The sequence below is a fragment of the Rattus norvegicus genome, chromosome 17 (assembly GCF_036323735.1).
Source record: "Rattus norvegicus strain BN/NHsdMcwi chromosome 17, GRCr8, whole genome shotgun sequence".
Lineage (NCBI taxonomy): Eukaryota > Metazoa > Chordata > Mammalia > Rodentia > Muridae > Rattus > Rattus norvegicus.
The window spans coordinates 85020923-85040899 of NC_086035.1; the positions used below are offsets into that span (position 1 = coordinate 85020923).

The 19977-nt window shown below is 39.4% G+C and overlaps 1 protein-coding gene across 11 annotated transcripts in view; it reads right to left on the reverse strand.

Moving 5' to 3' along the window:
* Nucleotides 1–2030: 2030 nt before the first annotated feature.
* The window catches only part of Nebl (nebulette), a 351896-nt gene continuing 333949 nt past the window's right edge, over nt 2031–19977 (reverse strand). For 10 of the 11 annotated variants that reach the window (XM_039095827.2, XM_063276524.1, XM_063276525.1 and 7 more), the window contains 2 exons: nt 8540–8646; nt 2031–6822 (listed from right to left, as the gene is read on the reverse strand). In XM_039095827.2, the coding sequence (XP_038951755.1) occupies nt 6646–6822; nt 8540–8646 (284 nt within the window). In that variant the 3' untranslated portion in view covers nt 2031–6645. The remainder of the gene's footprint in view (nt 6823–8539; nt 8647–19977) is intronic. The other variant, NM_001389243.1, reaches the window with a different exon arrangement.

Sequence of the window (19977 nt, forward strand, 5' to 3'; positions counted from 1 at the left end):
ACAGAAAGGCATGTCTGTAAGGGAAATGACCAGAGGGAAGGAGGGGGGGATGACTGAAGTAAAAGGGAGATAAGAGGGCTGAGGGTGAGAGTAAATCGAGTGCATCATATGCAGGTATGAAAAGGTCAGAGCAAAACTAATCAATAAAAAAAGGAAAAATCAAAGAACAAAACAAATAAAAAAGAAATTAGCATTCTCTAACTCCCTCAAATCTAATCTTAGTCTATATCTACTAGTAAAGCTAAATTCTTAACAGTTTTCAATAGTATAGCCAGTTAACAACCTTCTCTATTTAAACTTTGACATATTTGGGATACCTAAGCAAATTTCCACCCTTAGCCCTGATGGACAAGGCTCTTCGGCATTCCTCCTGGATCACCTTGACCTAACCAACTGTGGACATGTGGGACCTGAGGAGGTCCCATGAGGGAGGTCACGTGAGACAGAATGTGACAACACACATGAATAAGCAGACATCCTTTGGTTGGCAACTGCCCTGGAGAAAGACAAAAAGTGTGTCTAGTGTGAGTCAAGAATCAGAAAGTAGTCCACTGAAAGATCAACCTCAAAACTAACACGAGGATGCAGGGGCACCCTCTTCTTCTCAAGCAAAGAGAAAAAATAGACAATCAGATTTCACTCACATCTTTATTTCAGTCTACCATTCTCTCCCACGGTCACTATTCCAAGACTAAAGGGAAAACTCCAAAGATCAAAACACCATGACATAAACCCAAGTCAGCACCTGGGCCCTCTGTTCTAGCGCTGACTTTCGCCCTGCGTCCATTCTCCTACTCTCTCCTTTTCATCAAACTTCTACTGCTTACAAATAAAAAAAATATACTAGACAAAGGCCAAAGGCTTTTGCTTAGAACTACAGAAAGAAAAGGCTGGAGCTCACACTTGGATTTGATCCAGTTTTCTGCCATCACAAAACTCTGTGAAAATAATAAAAGTTCTCCTTTCATCTGCCTTCCAGTGTAATATATCTGGATATATTTGTAGAGATTTGCTTTCATAAGCATCCAGTGCCCAACCACACCTCATTTCTTCAATTAATTTCCCAAATTTTAAAATTAGAATAATAAAATTATAAACATAAGACATTTGAAACCTAAATTATTATTATAGGTCAGTTACTCATTTCCTCTGTGGCCCAGATTTCAAAGAGTAAAGTTAAAATCGAAAAAAAAAAAAAAAGTCTTGGAGGAAGGGAGGGAGAGTAAGTTCTTCATGTAGATAAATACCTGTGTTGTTTATTTTATAATTTCAAAAATCATGAGTGTGTTTGATTCATAATACCCAAGCTTCCAGATTATGAAGAAAACAGAACATTCAAGATTTGGTAGAAATGTTTACTCTATCAGCAAATGCCATCTGCAAAACTTCTCAAATTGACCTGTTTTAAATGTATCAACGTACAAGAGTTATCAGTTTATACTTTGGAAAGATTATGACAGAGATTTTTTAAAAATCACACAATAAAGCCAAGATCCAATTTATTGAAATGTAGATGAGGGTAAAATTGGAACTACCTTACTTTTCAATTATGAGAAAATCATGAGAAAAGAAGCAATTATGTTCTATGGTACAGAGGCATGAGAAAAGAAGCAATTATGTTCTATGATAGACATTCTTTGATGAAAGATCAGAGTATCAATCTGCGCCCTTTCCCTCCTCCAAGTTGCTTCTGTTGCTCCTTTCATCTTTCAAATTCAAGAAAACTAACACCAGACCAGTGAACACTTCAGTTTTGAAAAAAAGTTAACTACTAGGATGCATTCCAGCAATACTTAGGTATAAAAATCAGAAATACTGTGGGGTAAAAAGTATACTATTATTATTTCTTAAAAGTGTATTAGTTTCAGGGAGGAATATATGAGTTCCACAGCTTTTCAAAATAAATCCACTATGCCTTCATAAACCTTTGATGTGACTGGATGTGAGCCACCAAGAGGAATGCCCAGTGCACCCCTATACCCAATGACCTGTGCTCCGAGGAAGCACGTGACAGCAAAGAAGTAGAACCATTGTGTTACATCCTGAATTTATTTAAGCAAACCGAGTGTGTTGATAGGAAATCAATTCATCATAAGGCTTTACAAATACAGATAGAAGACACAGAATGCCAACACCCTGAACAGAGAATATGTGAGAACATAGTTTTATGAAAGCCAGTCAAGATGCCTGTCATTTTCTGCCCGGAATCATTCAAGTAGCTTCAATTGATACCACTCTGATTTACATAAGTGCTAATGATTTCGGTAACCTTGAAGGGATTGTGGGAGACTGCAGTCAGTGCATGGGAGGCCGGGCTTCCTTCGTTATTTCAATACTGTTGTACCTTAGGAGGAGAAATAACGCCTCACCACACCTTTACTGTGACATCAATATAAGATGTGAACTCATTTGCATAGGTTAGTCCTTTGGACATCACAATGTGTCTCTGGTCCACCAAGGCTTAAGATTCACAGTGTAGAGGAAAAAGACATGAGTTAAAGCATTTCTACTAAAATATATTTTAATAGCTGGTGTTAACAACTTGCATAACAAAAGCCAAATTATACTAGTAACCGTATATCATTCTGTGATTCCCTTCCATTGGGGAGAAAAATCATTTAATACTTCTTTCAAGATCATTATGTTCTCAAAGTCAGTACAGTTCTACAACTAAATCACAAGCCACAACTGTGCATACTTTCAAAGCAAACAGAAGCCAAACTGCATCGTTCGAATTTGTGTTTTTATCACAGGTCAAAAGCCAACAGTTCCACAAATATCATGCCTGTTCCACACTTGGTGCTACTTCCAAAATGCTTGGCAATTCATTGTACGGACACGGAGGAAGAATGCTGCGGTGCAGTTTTCTCTCTTTCTTTTAAAGGAAATCATCTTTAACAATCAATAATGACAACAGTGGGTGTGTGCTATGCAACCAGGATACAATACACCAGACACAAGAAGCATGGGGAGCTCTGGAGCTCTGGTAGATATACAGAAGATTGGGAGGGACATTTGCCCAGAGAACCTTCCAGGAATGACCACTGTAGTGGTCTTATACATCCAGGAACAATGACCACAGAAGTTTCACACAACGTCTTGACTTCTTTGGTCATCAGTTATTGACAGCTACTCGCCTGTCAAAAGGTCCTAAGGGTCATGGAATACTTAAGAGAGACTTTCACTTTTAGCATCTTTAAATTCATCTACATAGCTTCCTACTTAACTGAAGCTCTATCATCATGTTGAACCACCCCCAAACAATGCAATGATAACTCGGATTATCAGTGCAACACATCCACGGACAGATTATCAGAAGCAAAGAGTTAAAATATAATCAAGTCATACAGTTTATCTTATGCAGGGAATTCAGCCTCATAATATAACTAATCTAGCTCACTGTAAGTATTTTAAACCCCAAACCTAAACTTAATGCTATATATCTCGACTATATATAAATCCACAAAAAAAAACCTTTTCAAAAAATTGAGTAAGTCAGCATTTTTCTAATATTATAAACCTTTAGAAGGAAAATACAACCAGCTACCACCTGTAATATCTTTCTGTCAAGGGCATCCCAATTCTCACCATAAAAAATATCAATCATGTATCATAAAATATTGTTATAGAATATGCAGAAGTTTGCTTGCTTGGTTTCCTTTCCAAGACCATAATGATAAACAAGCATAATCAAAAAGGCACCTATCTTGTATCTATCTATATTGTAACTTCAGTATAAACTATATCTACTGTATTATATGAGCTGTATTATTAAAGATCAAACATATTTTCTTTCTCATTTGACTGAAATCATTCCACTGGGAGGTGGATGAACCTGAAAAGTGGGTGTGTCACTTGCTCTCAATTATGGAAAAGGTTTTCCCCTAATTCCTAGAGTGTTACAGAACCCCAGCAGAGAGGATCTGTGACCAAAACCACCTTCATCACCTTCGAGCAAAGGGCCTAGGGGCAAGAGAGAACCTGGACTAATCTCAGCCCTCCCCTTACAAGATGCTTGTGGAAATTGTGCTTAGACATTCCTGGGTGCTGTGTGGGGGTTGAGAGACATGAGAAAATGCGGAACCTCCATGGAGAATGAAAACCAGATCAAACTGGACCGTGCTGCCTATGACATAAAGTCTTCATTTTGTCACAGGTCAGAAAGAGAAAACTTTCTAGAGAACAAGAAATGTTTTTTTTCCCCTTAAATCTACTACAAAAGCTTAGAGCAAAAGCGTTGTCGGGTTGCTAAACTTTTCTCAAGAGAAATATGAACCAAATACATTTGTTTTCAGAGCCTTTGAGAAGTGTACCAAGCAGTTTCTTGTGCTTCTGACAAGCTTGGATTCCATCAGCTAGGAAGACGTGTGTGCTCTCTGTGCTTGGCATTTATTCTTCTTTGACTCCAATTTCTAAAGGGCTCATTTTTAAATTCTTCTATTAGCTGTCAACCGTCGAGGAGCTACCTTGTGGGGACTAGCAAATGTTAAGCATCATTTCAAAGCCAGCTTCTGTTGAGCCTCCCGTTCACATGCTATTATCAAAATCATACCTGCCTTGCATTTATCTTGACATTTTAAATAGCAACTACTTAAAAAAAAAAGAAATAGACACAAACACACACACATATTCATGGTCTGCCTGGGGAAGCATAAAAGACGCATAACATAATTGGGCCAGCTTATCACCCTTGTTTTTAGTGTATAGATTTTTGCAAATTATTGCAAGTGAAGTTTATCTTTGTAGGTATGTGTTCAAGACACAAAAGCAGTTAGGAAGGTTAATCATGACTGACTACTTAAATCACATGAAATTGGGTGAGCTATTTATGAGTCTATAAAAAAAAAACTCAACAGAAAAATCTCCAGTAATTTGCAGAATTTTCCTTTTCAATTTTCTGTCAGTGTCACAGAGATGCAGCTCAGTGTAATAAAACTGCAAATCTGATGAAATGAAACTAACGGTTTCCAAAAGCATGGGCTCCCTTTCCAAAGGTGTCCATGAGTCATCGTTAGGGTTCGGCCTCGTAAACATTTCATTCAAATGCTTTTTCGTTGTGGCTGCCTTGTTTATTGCCTTGAACATACTGTGTGAAGTAAATATTCTCACAGTCCAGTGTCCTCTTACATTTTTGTGACTTGGCTCCCTTCAGTTTCAGAGCCCACATGAATGCCACCCAGCTGCAAGTAAGAGGCACCATGAGAAAAACAGAGTTGTGATAAGTGTCAACATCCAGGTGACCTCAACTGCAGATTCCAGACAAGTTTAAGACACATCTTGAGTCCTGCACACTCACTCAAAACAAGACACTGATTCATTTCTTAGTGGACGATTTGTTGGATCCCCTTCCCCACCCCACCCCACCACCCCAAAAAAATCACTGATGACTTTTTTATCTAATCCTGAAGGTGACTTAGAAAACAAAAACAGGGGTGGGGAAAGGGAACATATGTTTAAGAACACATATGGTGGCTAGATTTCCGCCCCAGCATCTGAAGACTTATTGACACATTATAAGACCAGATTGTCTAATTGTGGAGCAAACTTCCGCTGTTTTGTTTCAGTTTTCAGCCACTTTATAGAGCATGTTCTCTTACATAGGATGCTGTTCAATTCACTCCACTTTTAAATCAACGGTGGCATTAAGTGAGTGAAAGCTATCCAGTAAATACACAAAACTCCTATTGACTAGAGTATATATGTAGTTCCTAAGGCATGAGTCTTTCGAAACTAGAGTGTAATACAGCAAGAAAGCCTCAAGCAACTTTTCAAAATGTTTTCCAATGAGCGGGCAACTAGAAAGAGGGGCAGGGAGAGACCGGCCATACAGTTGACTTTCATAACAAGGATGGGCAAGGAGCCGCCATGTTACAGAAGCTCAAGCCCACGAGACATGCAACAGGATAGAGGCTACTGGGGAAATGCTACAGATGACACTGGACTTTGCCCTTTGCAGAGAAGCTGGGAAGTCACCTGGTCCTGACATTCTGGGGACCTGAGCAGATGCTCTGCTCCACAGAAGGCAATTGGAGACAGGCTACACCATGGAACACGTGAGAACTAACTAGTTCCTGCTCAGCCTAGGGAAAGGGTAAGCTCCCTGCCGGCTCCCTAAGGCTACAGTCAATGTGATTTTAACCAGACTCGTTCTACCACTGTTTCCATTTATTATATTAGGCGACTTTTGCTTGAATTAAAAATTACCCAATGATTTAAAGGCTGAACAGTTTTTGAATTATTGGCTGTGTTGCTGGACTATGAGAATTAGCTTGTGGATGGTTCCAAGTGACAGCTAAGAAGTTTCATACATTTGTTACATTTAAGGGACAATCGACATCTCTATTAAAGTCTACAAAAATACATTTCCCAGAAGGGTTGAGTAGCCAATCAAATGAAATCACAAACACAATTAGCAGCACCAGGTCTCCAGACCTAATGGTTTTGTTTACAGGAATTACTATGGCTGCTGCCATTTCCAGCCTGAAAGTCAATTCCTTTCTCCTGGTACCTGTGTGTCTAATTGTCAAAGTAAGGATACATTGTTGTAAAATAATTGCCAAGTTATTTGAAAAGTGTCATCTATCTCTTTAAAAAGGTTGAGTTTGGAATACATCAGAATAAAGCTCAAAGGGCAAGGAGAAAGAATTAATTCACAAACTCAATGTAATTCGCTGGGAGCATGCCCGTTCTCCCGGTTCTCTGCACGGTGCCATACATCCAGCCGTCATCAATGGGCTGCACGTTGACGATGTAGTCACCATCTCGGAAGGAGACCTCATCTTCGTCCTGGGCACTGTAATCGTACATGGCTCGGTAGGTCCTCTGAGAAAGAGAGAAGTGATTGCACATTGTATTCCAAAGTAGTAAAAGCTACAAATCTGGACCCCAACCAACCACCACACACTGATGAGTACAAGTGTTTGCACGTGCTGCTAGCTTTGGGCAGCTGTAAACCAGGTGTACCACCTAATTCTATAAATTTTAATTTTGTCCATCTAGAAAAACGTATTTAAGGTCAAAGCAAAGATCCAGAAAAATATGACAGTGGCTTAACTTTAAAAGACAATAATAAAAGACAATAAATAAAACAGTGTGCCTCTCTAAAAATAGACTTCATAGGAGTAACACCAGGATCGCATACAAAGCTCCCAGAAGCCTTAGATGACATAGATTTTCTTCTTTTCCCCACATTCTTAAGGAGATTAACCCTCCCCTTCCCCCATTAACAGTAGGCCTTTAGTGGTTCTCTGCCAATGGCTTCCTCTTACACAGAAAGTAAACTTACCCTATTTAAATGCTAGGAATTTTTGTTCCCCCTTAAAATATATTTAAAAAAATCATTTACTTCCTTAAACATTACACATTTCAGATCACAGGGCCATAAATTCCCTATATAAACATTCGACTTGGAGGTACATGTAAAGGAAATTCTATTTTAGTGAAAATTTTTAAATCATGTTTTAATATTTGTTTTAGTTCAAGGCTAAGAGTTTCTCTAAAATTAATAATCAGTAAATCTCAAAGCCAAGAATATTCATAGATGAAGGAGACCGAGGAAAGTGGCTGGCACACAGTGGACCTGCAAGCGATTGTCCTCCTTACAGAATAGTCGCCTGCATCTAAGCATTGAAGCAATTTCAGCATGAGACACCAAGAATGACCACAAAGCAAGCCTCCCCTCTGAACTTTGAACTTGACGGTGAGTATTTCAAGACTTATAAGAGGGAGGCGTGAAGGATACAGTCTCAGGATGAACCCTAAACATTCTGGGCAAACGTTCTTTACTCAGAACATTGAAACTTTTGTTAGCCCTCGTTCATTAGACTACTGCGACCATTAGGATGAATGTATTAACTCTTTTAACACGAGCATCATATACTTGTACCTTCTTAGGCTTGGATGAAGACGGTAATTGGATCTTTCCCAATTATGAGGAAACAATTAGGAAGCTGTGGTGGTTTAAATAAGAAATATTCTCCATAGCTAAGGTATTTGAATATTTGATCTCTAACTGTGACAAGGTTAGGGGGTGTGGCCTTGCTAGAGAAAGTATGTCATCTCGGATTGACTCTGGGAGAATATATCTTTGCCCTAGTTCTACTCTAGCCTCTCTGCTTTATGCTTGCAATTGAGATATGATCTCTTAGCCTTCTGTTTCGGCCTCTATGCCTCTTTGTCCTGATTGGCTCTTATACACCTTGAACAAACCCCAGATAAACTTTTCTGTCTATAACGTGCTTTTGGTCATGGTGTTTTATCACAATAACATAAAAGTAACTAAAAGGGATCTCATGACTGGCAGATGTCTTGCTTGTTTTGTTGTTTGAGGTGATGCTTACTAATGTCATTTTTCTCATCATTTTACCTCTGTAATAGTTTTGCTTCCATTGAATGGACTATATAAATAGTAATACCATGTCATTGTTGGGTTCTTTTTTCCCAATGTTGGGAGGTGAGCTAAGAACCTTACATTCCACACAAGCACTCTCCCACAGAGCTAAACTCGCAGGCTGCAGGAATGTTTGAAATCGGCACTTACTAGATTTGCTGAATGCTGCATTGACCTCACGGACGACACGCTGGTCTGGTGCATGTACCCGTAGCCTTGGGAGTGGCTCTGCTGGTAAGCTCCAGGAAGGACGGGTGCTGCACAGGGACACACAGAGACAACCCAGGTTAACCTTTAAATACTCTGTCAAAGCCTAAGTGAAGCACTACTGGTAAAATAAACTGTCTTCAGTGTGAGACCCGAGTGGCAACAGAACAGGCAGTCTCTACATTCATCCAAATCTTAGTATTTAAGAATGTTAGTTTAAAAATCATTTTATCATGCAGTTAACTGTTTCTTTAAAGAACATTTTTATTAATTCTTTTAAAATTGCATACAATTTACTTTTATTATATTCACACATACCTTCCCCCAAATCCTCCCTCCCAACTTTGAGCTTTCTTCTGTTTCTGTTGTTTCTTTGTTTGTTTTAACCCTCACGTCCAATTTGTGCTGCCCCATCATGCTTGAGAGTGTGACGTACTTACCAGGAATCACAACGTTAAAAAAAACATGTTAGTCAATTTTGTTCGTAATATTTCTGTTACTCTATTGAAGATGCTATGGTAAAAATGAAATAAATGAAACAAGAAAACTTATCACAGCCTTAACAAAAATTGGTTAAAAATGCTTATTTGGCCATTATGTCCATTAGACATTTAAAAAGCAATAAAAGAAAGTGAGTACATAAAGGAATTTAATTAGACCGCCCAATCCATGACAGAGCACCAGTGTTCTCCCAAAGGCTGTTGATGTAATAGATACATGAAGTACATATTCAGAGACATGCAGCTTAACACAACTGGTCATCCCAACATGCTTAGCCATACTCGATGCTTCTTCAGCACTTCATACAGCCAATAAATACTCTTTAAAGAAACCTGTATTTAGAACATATAAAACCCTTTAATTTTGATAGAAATCAAGGTTGAATATGTTTATTGACTTTTGAACTTTACTGAGAATTGAGAAAGCAGACCACCTGAAAAGTGGGGTAGAATGCTTAAGCCTATGGTTATACTGTCCCCTCCAATGCTAAAGGAACATCATGGAAGAGGGCCAGAAAGAATGTAAGACCAGGGCTGGGCGATGTGTAATGTTTTCTTAGGGTGCTTAGCCTCATTTGGTATGTCTATAACAGAACCCTATACCTAAGGCTCAGGCAACCTCAGAAGAGGGGCAGAACCATTTTGAGAGCCAAAAGACCAGGACATGTATTGCTATGTGGTATCTTCTAGATGTGCTAGAAAACCTGGCCTATGATAATTCTAGTTCACATGCCAATACATGTAGGGAAATTTCACAGGGCCCCACCCCAATGAAGACCTATAGGCCAGCAATGGCTATTAAGAGAAGGAGATCAGCCTTCTTCAGAGACAGGCCCTCTGATAAGTTATATAACCCTGTGGTCATCTCTAAACACATATACATAAGAGCAAAACAAATGGGTTCAATGCGCACACGTACGTGTGTGTGTGTGTGTGTGTGTGTGTGTGTGTGTGTAACAATAACAATTACAGAAGAGTCATAAATTTGAGAAAGAGTGCTGCTGGGGGCTAGGCCAATCCAAGGCCCCTTTCTTAGAGGCCCAGATGAAAGGACAAAGCAACGCTAGTTCTGTGTCCTTGCCCAGGAGCAGACTTGGCAAGCTGTGATCTGGGGCTAGGGCTAAGGCCAGAAGGAATTAAGAGTTTTGGCTCCTGGGAAACTGACCCTTCCCTGCTATCCCAATGGAGGGCTGTTGCTATCAGTCCCAAGGCTGCAGTGTGGTTGCTGGATGACATACTTGAGATATCCTGTGTCCCCTTTGTATACCATTGCTTGATTAGTTTCCTGCTGGCTCCATCCCATTGTGGGATAGCTTTGTGTTGACTCTGGCCCATTTCCTCCTGCATCAGTCATATAAGATGCTGTACTTCTTATCAAACTTCCTGATAGGAGTCATCTGCTCATGTAGACCTCTTGAGTCTGGCTTTCTGTCTTACTTTCTCCTCCTGTGCCCTCCCCTTCAGTATCTCACAGTTCAGAACCCTTATTCTTACAGATTTGAGTCACAGTGCAGAAGGGACATAAGAGTGTTAGAGGGGGAATAAGGGAGAGGTTGAAATGATATACCTACAGTAGTCACAAATGCATTTTCCAAAACAAACATTTAAATGATAGAAGATGTCCTCTGAACATGATATAGCCATTATACCCAGGAACTCACTGTACCTACTGTAACCTGCATAAAACCTGAATAAGATTTGGCCAGTCAGAAAACACAGATATGAGGCGCTCGTGAGGCTGTATCTCTCCCAGAGAGATTATTGGCAGCTAATGGTTGTTTAAGGAAGTAGGGCCCATTTTCCCCAGTGAATATAACATTAATAAGTCACCCATGCTCCAATAAAGAACCCTTACTCATGCAGCAACCATAACTAAACTATACATATACATACATATACACACATACTTATATACATATACTCACACATACACATACTATAATATAGGAAAGAGACTTGGGAAGAAAAAAAAGGTTTCCATGGAAGAGACAAGAGAGGAGAGGCTGATGAGTGTTACAAACAAACGAACTTCATTATAAACACATATGAAACTATCAAAGAATAAAATAAAAATAATTTTAAAAAGTTTCATAGGTATCATTCTCCTAGGTTAAAATACATGAAAATAGCATTCACTGGGTTTTTACCATCTTCAACACTAATTAGAGCAACAGAAGACATAGTTTCTGAGCTAGATATGGTGGTGCATACTATGACTATCACTCAGAAGTCTGGGGCAGGAGGATAAGTTTAAGACCAAGATCATCTGCATAGATTGTTTCAGGAATGCTTGAGTTACAAAGCAAGATTTTGAATCAACAAAACAAAACAAACAAGATATTCTTTCTTTCTTGATGAACTCTGATTTCCAGATCAATCACCCGACAAAAATGAAATTAAATAAATAAATAACCACAAGCCCACAAACGCAAGGCATGTGCTTGCGTGTCAATCTCTCCACCTTCAGTATATTTAAAGCATTTGTAAGCAAAGTAGCTCTGCGTGAAGACATTCAGTAGCATGGCCTTCATTCTGTTTTGTATAATGTTCATAAATTCATTAGAAAAGATGGACAACATATATGCTGATTAAACCCATAATATTTTGCCCTTGTAGTTTAATCAGGTTGAGTATATGCCTATAATAGGTTTATTTGTTCAGGTCAATCTTTATGATAAAAGAAATGAGCAGATATAATTCTTGGGTATAGTGAATGTAATAATTTATAAATGGCAAATGCATTCTAATGGTGCATGAAATCAATACTTTAAAGAAATTTAATGATTAGCAGATTAAAAAACTGTAATATGTTCTCCATAATATTTGTTTGAGTAGGGAATTATTTTTAATAGTTCATAAGTGAATTTCTAATATTATATTGTTACAAACTGCAACCTAGTGTCCAGATATGGCATCACACAAATTACCAAGATCTTTCCTTGGATTAGAATTGCTATAAAGTTAACTAAACTATGATTAAATATCAAATCCTTGCAGAAAACAGTCCTGATTAAGATTATCAACTCAATTTACATATTTAATATGAAGGTCTGTCAGGAATACTATTAACCTCTACCGATAAGGAAAAAATAATGGAATCACCATAAATATGCAGGCTCCTCCCCTTGCTAAGTAAGGGGCTTTCTTGCAGGGAGCAGAGGGAACTGGAACACTTGCCTCTTCAACTCTGATGAGCCAATACTCATCAGAAAATCTGTGGCTCACTGTCTTGCCTGCCACGGAGTATAAGTCTCTATAGTTATTAACCATAATTATGACTGTCTGCTAAGTTCTAGGCAGGCCAGGCCTAGAGAATTGACATTTTCTCTCTTGGAGCCATCATGGCCCTGGGCAGCAAGCCCCTCAGTCAATTAGAGACATGGTTCTGGGTACATATGTAGGGCATGTCCAATTAAATACACAAATTAATGATGTGGACTAAAAAGCCCCAAACTTGTTTTTCACCATTTAGACTGGTAACTTCTTAATTATTATTTGAGCCTCTGAAGATTATTTAAACACTTTTGCTCATTGACCTGAAAGAAAAAAAAGCTATATGCAAACCAACTGTTACACTGTTACAGAGCTGCCCTTCGGAGGGAATCGGCAGGTACCGTTAATACAGTCAGTTTAGTCCTGAGCATGTGTGGGTTGGTAAGCAGGGACAAGACTCAGGAAGAGCCGCTGAGGGGTAAGTGTGCTCCGCCCAGCCCTGTGGTTTCCCCACCGCACCTACACTGACTATTCTTATTTCCAGGAATCCCTCAGTAGTGTCTGTGTGGTCATAAAGCTTTGTTATCTGTTGCCTAGTGCACCAAAGAGTTTAGAAGTTCTACAAGGACTCTGGAAAATGTCACTGAAAGACCAGGGGAATCAACTAAGTAAAAATAAATGACAATTTTTCAAAAGAAACATTAGTATTCATTCTGTATTGCTCCTATACTACATGAACGCTTTTCATGAAACTTATGAAAACAAACAAAAGCAATTAAAGAGCTAGCTTTAAAAAACTTGGGTTAATAACTTAATGTAAGACATAATAACAATATAAGCTAACATTCCAAGGTGGTTAGGCAAAGTCTCACAGGGTCCCATCTCTAAATGAGATCTACTGCTATTAAAGGCTGTTAAGAGAGGGAGACTCAGGCTCCTTCAGGGACGAGTGCCCCTGATAATGTATTCAAAGAGAATGGTCAGCTCTAAGCACAGATACATGTGAGCAACACTAACGAGACTCAGAAGGGTGTGTGTGTGTGTGTGTGTGTGTGTGTGTGTGTGTGTGTGTGTGTGGTGTGTGTGTGTGTGGTGTGTGTGTCTGTGATGTGTGTGTGTGGGGGTGTATGTGTGTGTGTGGTGTGTGTGGGGTGTGTGTGTGTGTGTGTGTGTGTGTACTAAATGGACTCAGAAGGGTGTGGGTGTGTGAGCATGTGCATGTATACATATATATGTTAAAAAAAGAGCCCATGAAGTTAAAAGGGAGAGGGGATGTATAAGAAGAATTGGGGGGGAAGAAAGTGTGGGATAGAAACAATGTAAATACAATATTCATGTATAAATTTTTCAAAAGAAACTAAATAAATTAAAATAAATAATAAATAGATTAAAATTAATTAAATTAAAAAAGGAATTCTGTGAAAGATACTTACTGTTTGTGTAAGATTCCTTGAATGGACTCACTACTACAAAAGCAAGACAGCAGGCTAACTGCAAGATATCAGGCTAACTGCAAGACAGCAGGCTAACTGCGAGAAGCATGGACAATTTATAAAAGCAGAGGACAACACGGAGGCCTTTTATGCAGCCAGTGTAATGTGAGTTCATGAGCCTGAGTACACATGGGTGGTCATCATGGTGCAGTACTCAAGAAGACTTAGTTTCAGGGATTCTCATAACATCAACACCACCAACAACCAAAGCTTTTGGTTTAAAGCTTTCACTTTCTTAAGGCAGCAACAAAACACATGAAAGTGAATCAACTTTATTTCACATTGGCAAGATACATTGATCAGAGACCTGGAAGCTAACACTCAATTTCGAACATAATGCAATGTTTATAAAATATCTCTTCTTCTGTATCATGAAGCCCTTCCTCACACCACTGTCCTCAATACTTTCTAACTAAATGTTATTTTTTTTTAATTTTTGGATTTACTCATGGTTATATATATGGTGTCAATTGAGAACATAATTCAAGTTTTTGTTCTCCCTCAGAGGCTCACTATTTTGTAAAACTGGAGCAAAGAGCAAACTGTCCTTCAGAAACTGTCCAAACTGTCCAAGTTGAGGACCCAACAGAATGAAATTAATCTCATTATTCCCCAACACTTCAGATTTATCAACTCATGCATGTTGAAGAAGTTAATGAGATTGTGTTTTGTGTTTGGGTTTTAGAACAAGAAATCTCCATATTGATAATAAAAGAGCATTTCTAAGAAGAAAAAGAAATGAAGGTTCTGCTGTTTATTTGAAAGTGGAGATTAATGACTTAAGATCCCTTTTGTTCAGGAACTCAGTGACTGAGACATTGGAACAGATGGTTTAAAAATTAATAAAATAAAAACGTAACACCACCACCTCACTCCAAAAGAGTCCCACGATGTGGCCCTTTTGTTCAAATAGTTTTAATTTATTAAATTGATTTATTTTGGAGTGCATGCAATGACGTGCTTGTGGAAGTCAGAGGACAACTTGTAGAAAACTGTTTTCTCTTTCCAATATGTGGAAAGAGACCTGCAAGCCTGGGTCTGCTTCTCCTTGGGGTGTACAGGCACTGATGCTCACGAGGCCTGACTGGAAAGAAAGAAGCTTAGCCAGGTCCCCTGGAGCTTATGCAGAACCTTGATCACTGGCTAGTGCCTGGAGAAACAGCCTTCTCCAAGAACTGTTTTCAGTGAAACAGTTCTCCTTTATTGGAGGTGAATAAGGGCTATATAACCTTGAGGAACGAGTACGGTTTTCAGAGTGAGTGTATATCATTGGCTAGTGCCAAGGTGCTGGGAATGCTTCATTTGCATGAAGAATTCTAGGTGCTTACTAAGCATGCCATTATAGGGAGAGAGGAAGTTAAACCTGTAATTTGGCCACCAGGTTACATCAAGGGTGGCACAGGTGGGGGTTTACAGGCTAGGTGCACCCCAACATGCAGGCCCAGAGAAGGGAGAAAAATGGTCCTACTCCTGCCGATCTCTGGATGAGATTTTTGGGGCTTGGACATGTCTCAACCTCACTCACACTTGTTCTGGACTGGCTCCCCAAGTCACAAGGCTCTGTAGCTCCACAGGGACCCAGAAGTTAGTCAGGTCATCAGGCTCAGTGGCAAGCGCCTTTACCCACGGAGCCATCTCGCCAGCTCTCAAACAGCTTTTAAACCTATCTTTTATTTTTGAGTTTCACTTCAGAATCTCAAGGCCTCATGACACCTGGGTCTCCATAAACCACAAGTAGAACCTAAATCTACAAAGTTTGTGCTAGATTCAACAGCAACGTGGTATTTCATAACCTGAGGGAGCACTTTGCATTATGAGAACTCGTTACTTGTTCTGAAGAAGGCAGGAACACAGTAGATGACACATGGGTTTAAGTTTGCTTGTTCTTGATGACGAGCTCTCATCAGACAACTACTTAAGAAACAGACTTGTCACCTAATAAACCAGGAATTGATAGACCTTAATTTAAAAGAGAGAGAGAGAGAGAGAGAGAGAGAGAGAGAGAGAGAGAGAGAGAGAGAGATCGTTTAGAATTTAGTTGAACAGCGAAGTTTTCAAGGCATACCCAATCATCATTGTGGTAGACAATCAATGTTCAAATTTGGAAATCAGGTGTAGATATGCAGTCAGGAATGAGGCCACTGCAGTCACCTGACCTTTAACAATCTGCCATCTTCTTCATTATACCTGCTAGGGCTAAAAATCCACATACAAACTAAACAACCACAAGCTTTGGTGACTATCATCTAAGTCCAAAGCCAAATCTGTACACTCCAAATCTGAGTGTCATAAAACAAAAATAACCACAGAGGGCATGACAAGATGGTGAGGTCGGCTTCTGAATAATGACTTTGAATAAGCAGAGCCATTTTGGACTCTGACAAGGAAAGATAGGGAGTGGAGAGTAAAATGGAGGAAGGGGAAGAAAAGGGAGAAGGAGATAGTGGAAAGGGGACAGAGGGAGGGGGGGACGTAAGGAGAGAGAAGACACTTTGTTTCTCATTCTGATTTCAGTCTCATCCTATTTTCCTCAGAGAAACTATTCATCTCATGTGTACTTCTCATGGGATAGGCTGTACACACTGATTAAATATAATGCTGTGCTGATCTACTGATTGGGTTTTACATTACAAGAAAACAACAACTCATTTTTTCCCTATCAATTAATTTTACAACAGAAATTGTTTTGTATCAGTGATCAGTTCTTCAAAGATTCCTAGAAAAGACTGACTTCACCAAGTGTGAGGACACCAGTGATAGCAGCACTTGGGAGAGCGAGGCAGGAGGAGCCCCAGTTACAGGTCAGCATGAGCTACATGGTCAAACGCTATCTTAAAGTTCAAAAGGTATAAAACACCGTGACTGAAATAAACAAACTTTTCAAATTCAGTTTAGAAATAACACCCCCGTCCAGTTGGGAAATAACCACTGAGAACCTATAGTTGAAGTCATTGTCTTCATAAAATTCTAGTGAGAAAGAAATTAGATTGAAGAGGATTAGCCTGGGGTCATGAAATTGAAATATGGCTGAAAATAGAAATAGGTTTATTTTAAAATAAAGGGGAATATTTCTAGATCAGAAGTTTTCTTTTGAAAAATATTCTTTATATCTGAAACCTACAAATCTACAAGTAAAATAATTATCACAAAGAGAGATTAACAACACATCTTTCATCTCACATATTCTGTGTCAAAAACTGCTGAAGCCCACTTGTGTGACGGGATCTAATGGCTAGCTCACAGTGTATATTAGCTGTGTTGCTCTTGTTTCTCTGCTACTTTGCATTCCCTGGCCATTACCAATTTTCTTTTTTTCTTCCTTCCCTAATTACCACAGTGACCACTGCTCTCTTCCCTCTTTGTATGTGTTGGATCTCTTCTTAACTAACAATGCAAACACAAGTGAGATTGTGTGATATTTTTTCAGTGTCTGCTTATTTTGCTTAGTAGAGTAGACTGTCTAATTTTTAAGTTATGCTCATGATTAGAAGACAAGAACCCTGAAACAGGGGGCAGGATATCACCTACAAATTTAAAAACTCCTCAATTGATAACAAAAGGCTTGGCAACCTCTAGTCACCATTCACATTAAAAGATATGTGGAAATACAGCTAAGTGGACACATCTCTTACTTGCATACATGTGTAGCTTGTTATTATTATGCGCCTGAGTTTGATACTTCTGCTCCAAGTCTAATGGGAATGTATTAATAACACTGTCCTGGGAAACTTATGTCCATCCAGAAGGTCTTACTGCCCTCAGCTTTCTGTCCATCTTCCTTCACTACCTACTTCCCATTCCTGAGGCTAGCTAACATACCCTCATTGCCCTTCACTGTTCATGACCTCACAATAAACCAGAGTCCATCAGAGAATTCTGATGGGCTTTGCTATTTTTTGAGTCCCTATGGAGAACAGATACCATGAGCGAAATAAACCGCTGAGTTCAGGAGTCGTTATATGACAGCAGAGTGTCAATGCAGGAATAATTTACTGGTTTCTTGGTTGTAGAAGCTGACTCAAAATTTGCAATAATTATGACCTCCAATGTTATGATCCATCTTAATATTTTTAAATTATTAATAGTAGTATTATTTTCAAATTCAAATAAGCTTAATTAGAGAGCAATAAAATAAAAACCGACATCCAGTTTCATTGATTTAACACTTGTAGCAAAACTGCTTCTTTATATTCCAGATTAAATTTTAATTTGAACCTATTTATATATCTAGTGATATTTATTGGTAATGTATACCCCAGGTGACAGTCCCATGACAGAGATCAAACAAATAATATAAATAGTATGCAGACAAAACTTTATCTTCTGATGGAGTTTGGATTCTGGAAGAAGCGATATGCAAATTTGCTAACAAGATGTCAACATGTAGAGCTAGAAAAATGGCTCAGTCCTTAAGAGACCTGGCCATTCTTCCAGAGGACCCAGAATCGATTCCCAGAACAAACATGGCGGTTCTAATAACTGCAGTCTAAGCATATCCAGTTCTCTCTTCTTGCCCTTCCTTTCCTGGCCTCCATGGGTACCAGGCATGCAAGTAGTATGCAGACACACACACAGGCAAAACCATGCATATACATAAAATTAAATTTAAAAATGTAAATGTAAGGAAGAGTTATGGAGTATGTGTGGGATATTTGACCAACAAAGTCTTTCTGATTAGTTAACATTTAATCAGAAGCCTGAGTGATAAATAAGCCCACAATCACTAGAGGAGAGAGTGTTCTAGACAAGCAGGCCAGTAATAGGAAAGGCAAGAGGCAGGAATATACCAGGCAGGCTGAAATTGCCCGGAAGACTGCCTGGTCAGAGGAAAGAGGCTAATGAAGAGGAAATCAGAACCACGGGCCAGATGCAGTGTGTGCCTTATGGTTCAGACTCACTTTTAGTCTGAGTGAGATCAGGAGCCTTTGAAGTATTTGGAGAAAAACATATACTGAGATCAAATACAGCTTTTGAAAGGTGTTTCTGATAGTGAGGTAAGGCCAGGGTAGAGCAAGACGGCTAAGACTGGAATGAGAAAACACAGGAGCTTGGTTCTATAAGCACAGTTCATCTGGCTGGTGATTCTCATAGTAAAGTAATAAATAGTACCTCATCTGGGCTAGCGTCCAAGGACTGGGGCTGCATGCTGTTAGACCCCATCTCTGCCAAAGTGACTCTGCCCTGCTCTTTACTCTACTTGGTCATCTGCTATACCCACAAAGGCCCTGGGAACAAGAAGTATCAAACACGGTCCCCAAGGTACTCTAATGTTTTCGGTCTCCAAATTTTTTTACTTGGTCAGGTTTTTCTGTTTTCTTTTAGTTTTTTTGGTCTTTTTGTTTTGTTTTGAGACAGTTTTGGTGGTGGTGGTGGTGTGTGTGTGTGTGTGTGTGTAGGCCTGGTGTCCTGGAACTCCCTCGGTAGACCGGGCTGGTAGCAAACTTGGAGATCTGCCTGCCTCAATCTCCCAAGTGCTGGAATTAAAGGTGAGTGCCACCACCACCCAGCTCCTCGGTCAGGTCTAATCAGAGGCAATGACCCACCACAATGTCTTCCAGAGCACAACGTATCTGATTCACCATCCAGAATATGGTGAGTTCATTGAAGACGGTAACTTGTATCTTTTATTTTTGTGTTCCAGTATCTCACCCATATGGCATATGCTGCAAAATAGCAGCAATAAATAGTCACCATAACAACGGACTTAATTGGTATAGTGCTTTGTTGGCACCTGTGGACAAGTGGGTGAGCATTTCAGAAAATACTGAAACTTCTTTGACAGTGCAGTCTCCTCTGAAAAACACGTAAGTGGTACTGGATATGCAGCTTGGCCAGGCTGGGTTAAGCTCCACAGAATTCTGACATTGGCTTTGAGTCAGAAAAGGGAGAGAGGACTGGAGGAAAGTTCACAAGGTTGGAAAGCTGAAATGTCTGTTTTGAAAAGTGCACCTGCTTTTCATTCTCCATCACAACCCTACAGCCTTTGATACTCCACAGAAGAAACAGAAACACGGAAAATACCTGAAGCCAAACGGAGCACACGTTCCAAAGGAGGGCGGGAAAGGATATCTATGATTGCAAACACGCTAAAAAGCCTCCCAGCAGCAGAGGACTGCAAGTGAAGGAAGGCCAAGGAAACACAAAGTGGTACTGGGAAATAGATACTCCATGCAGA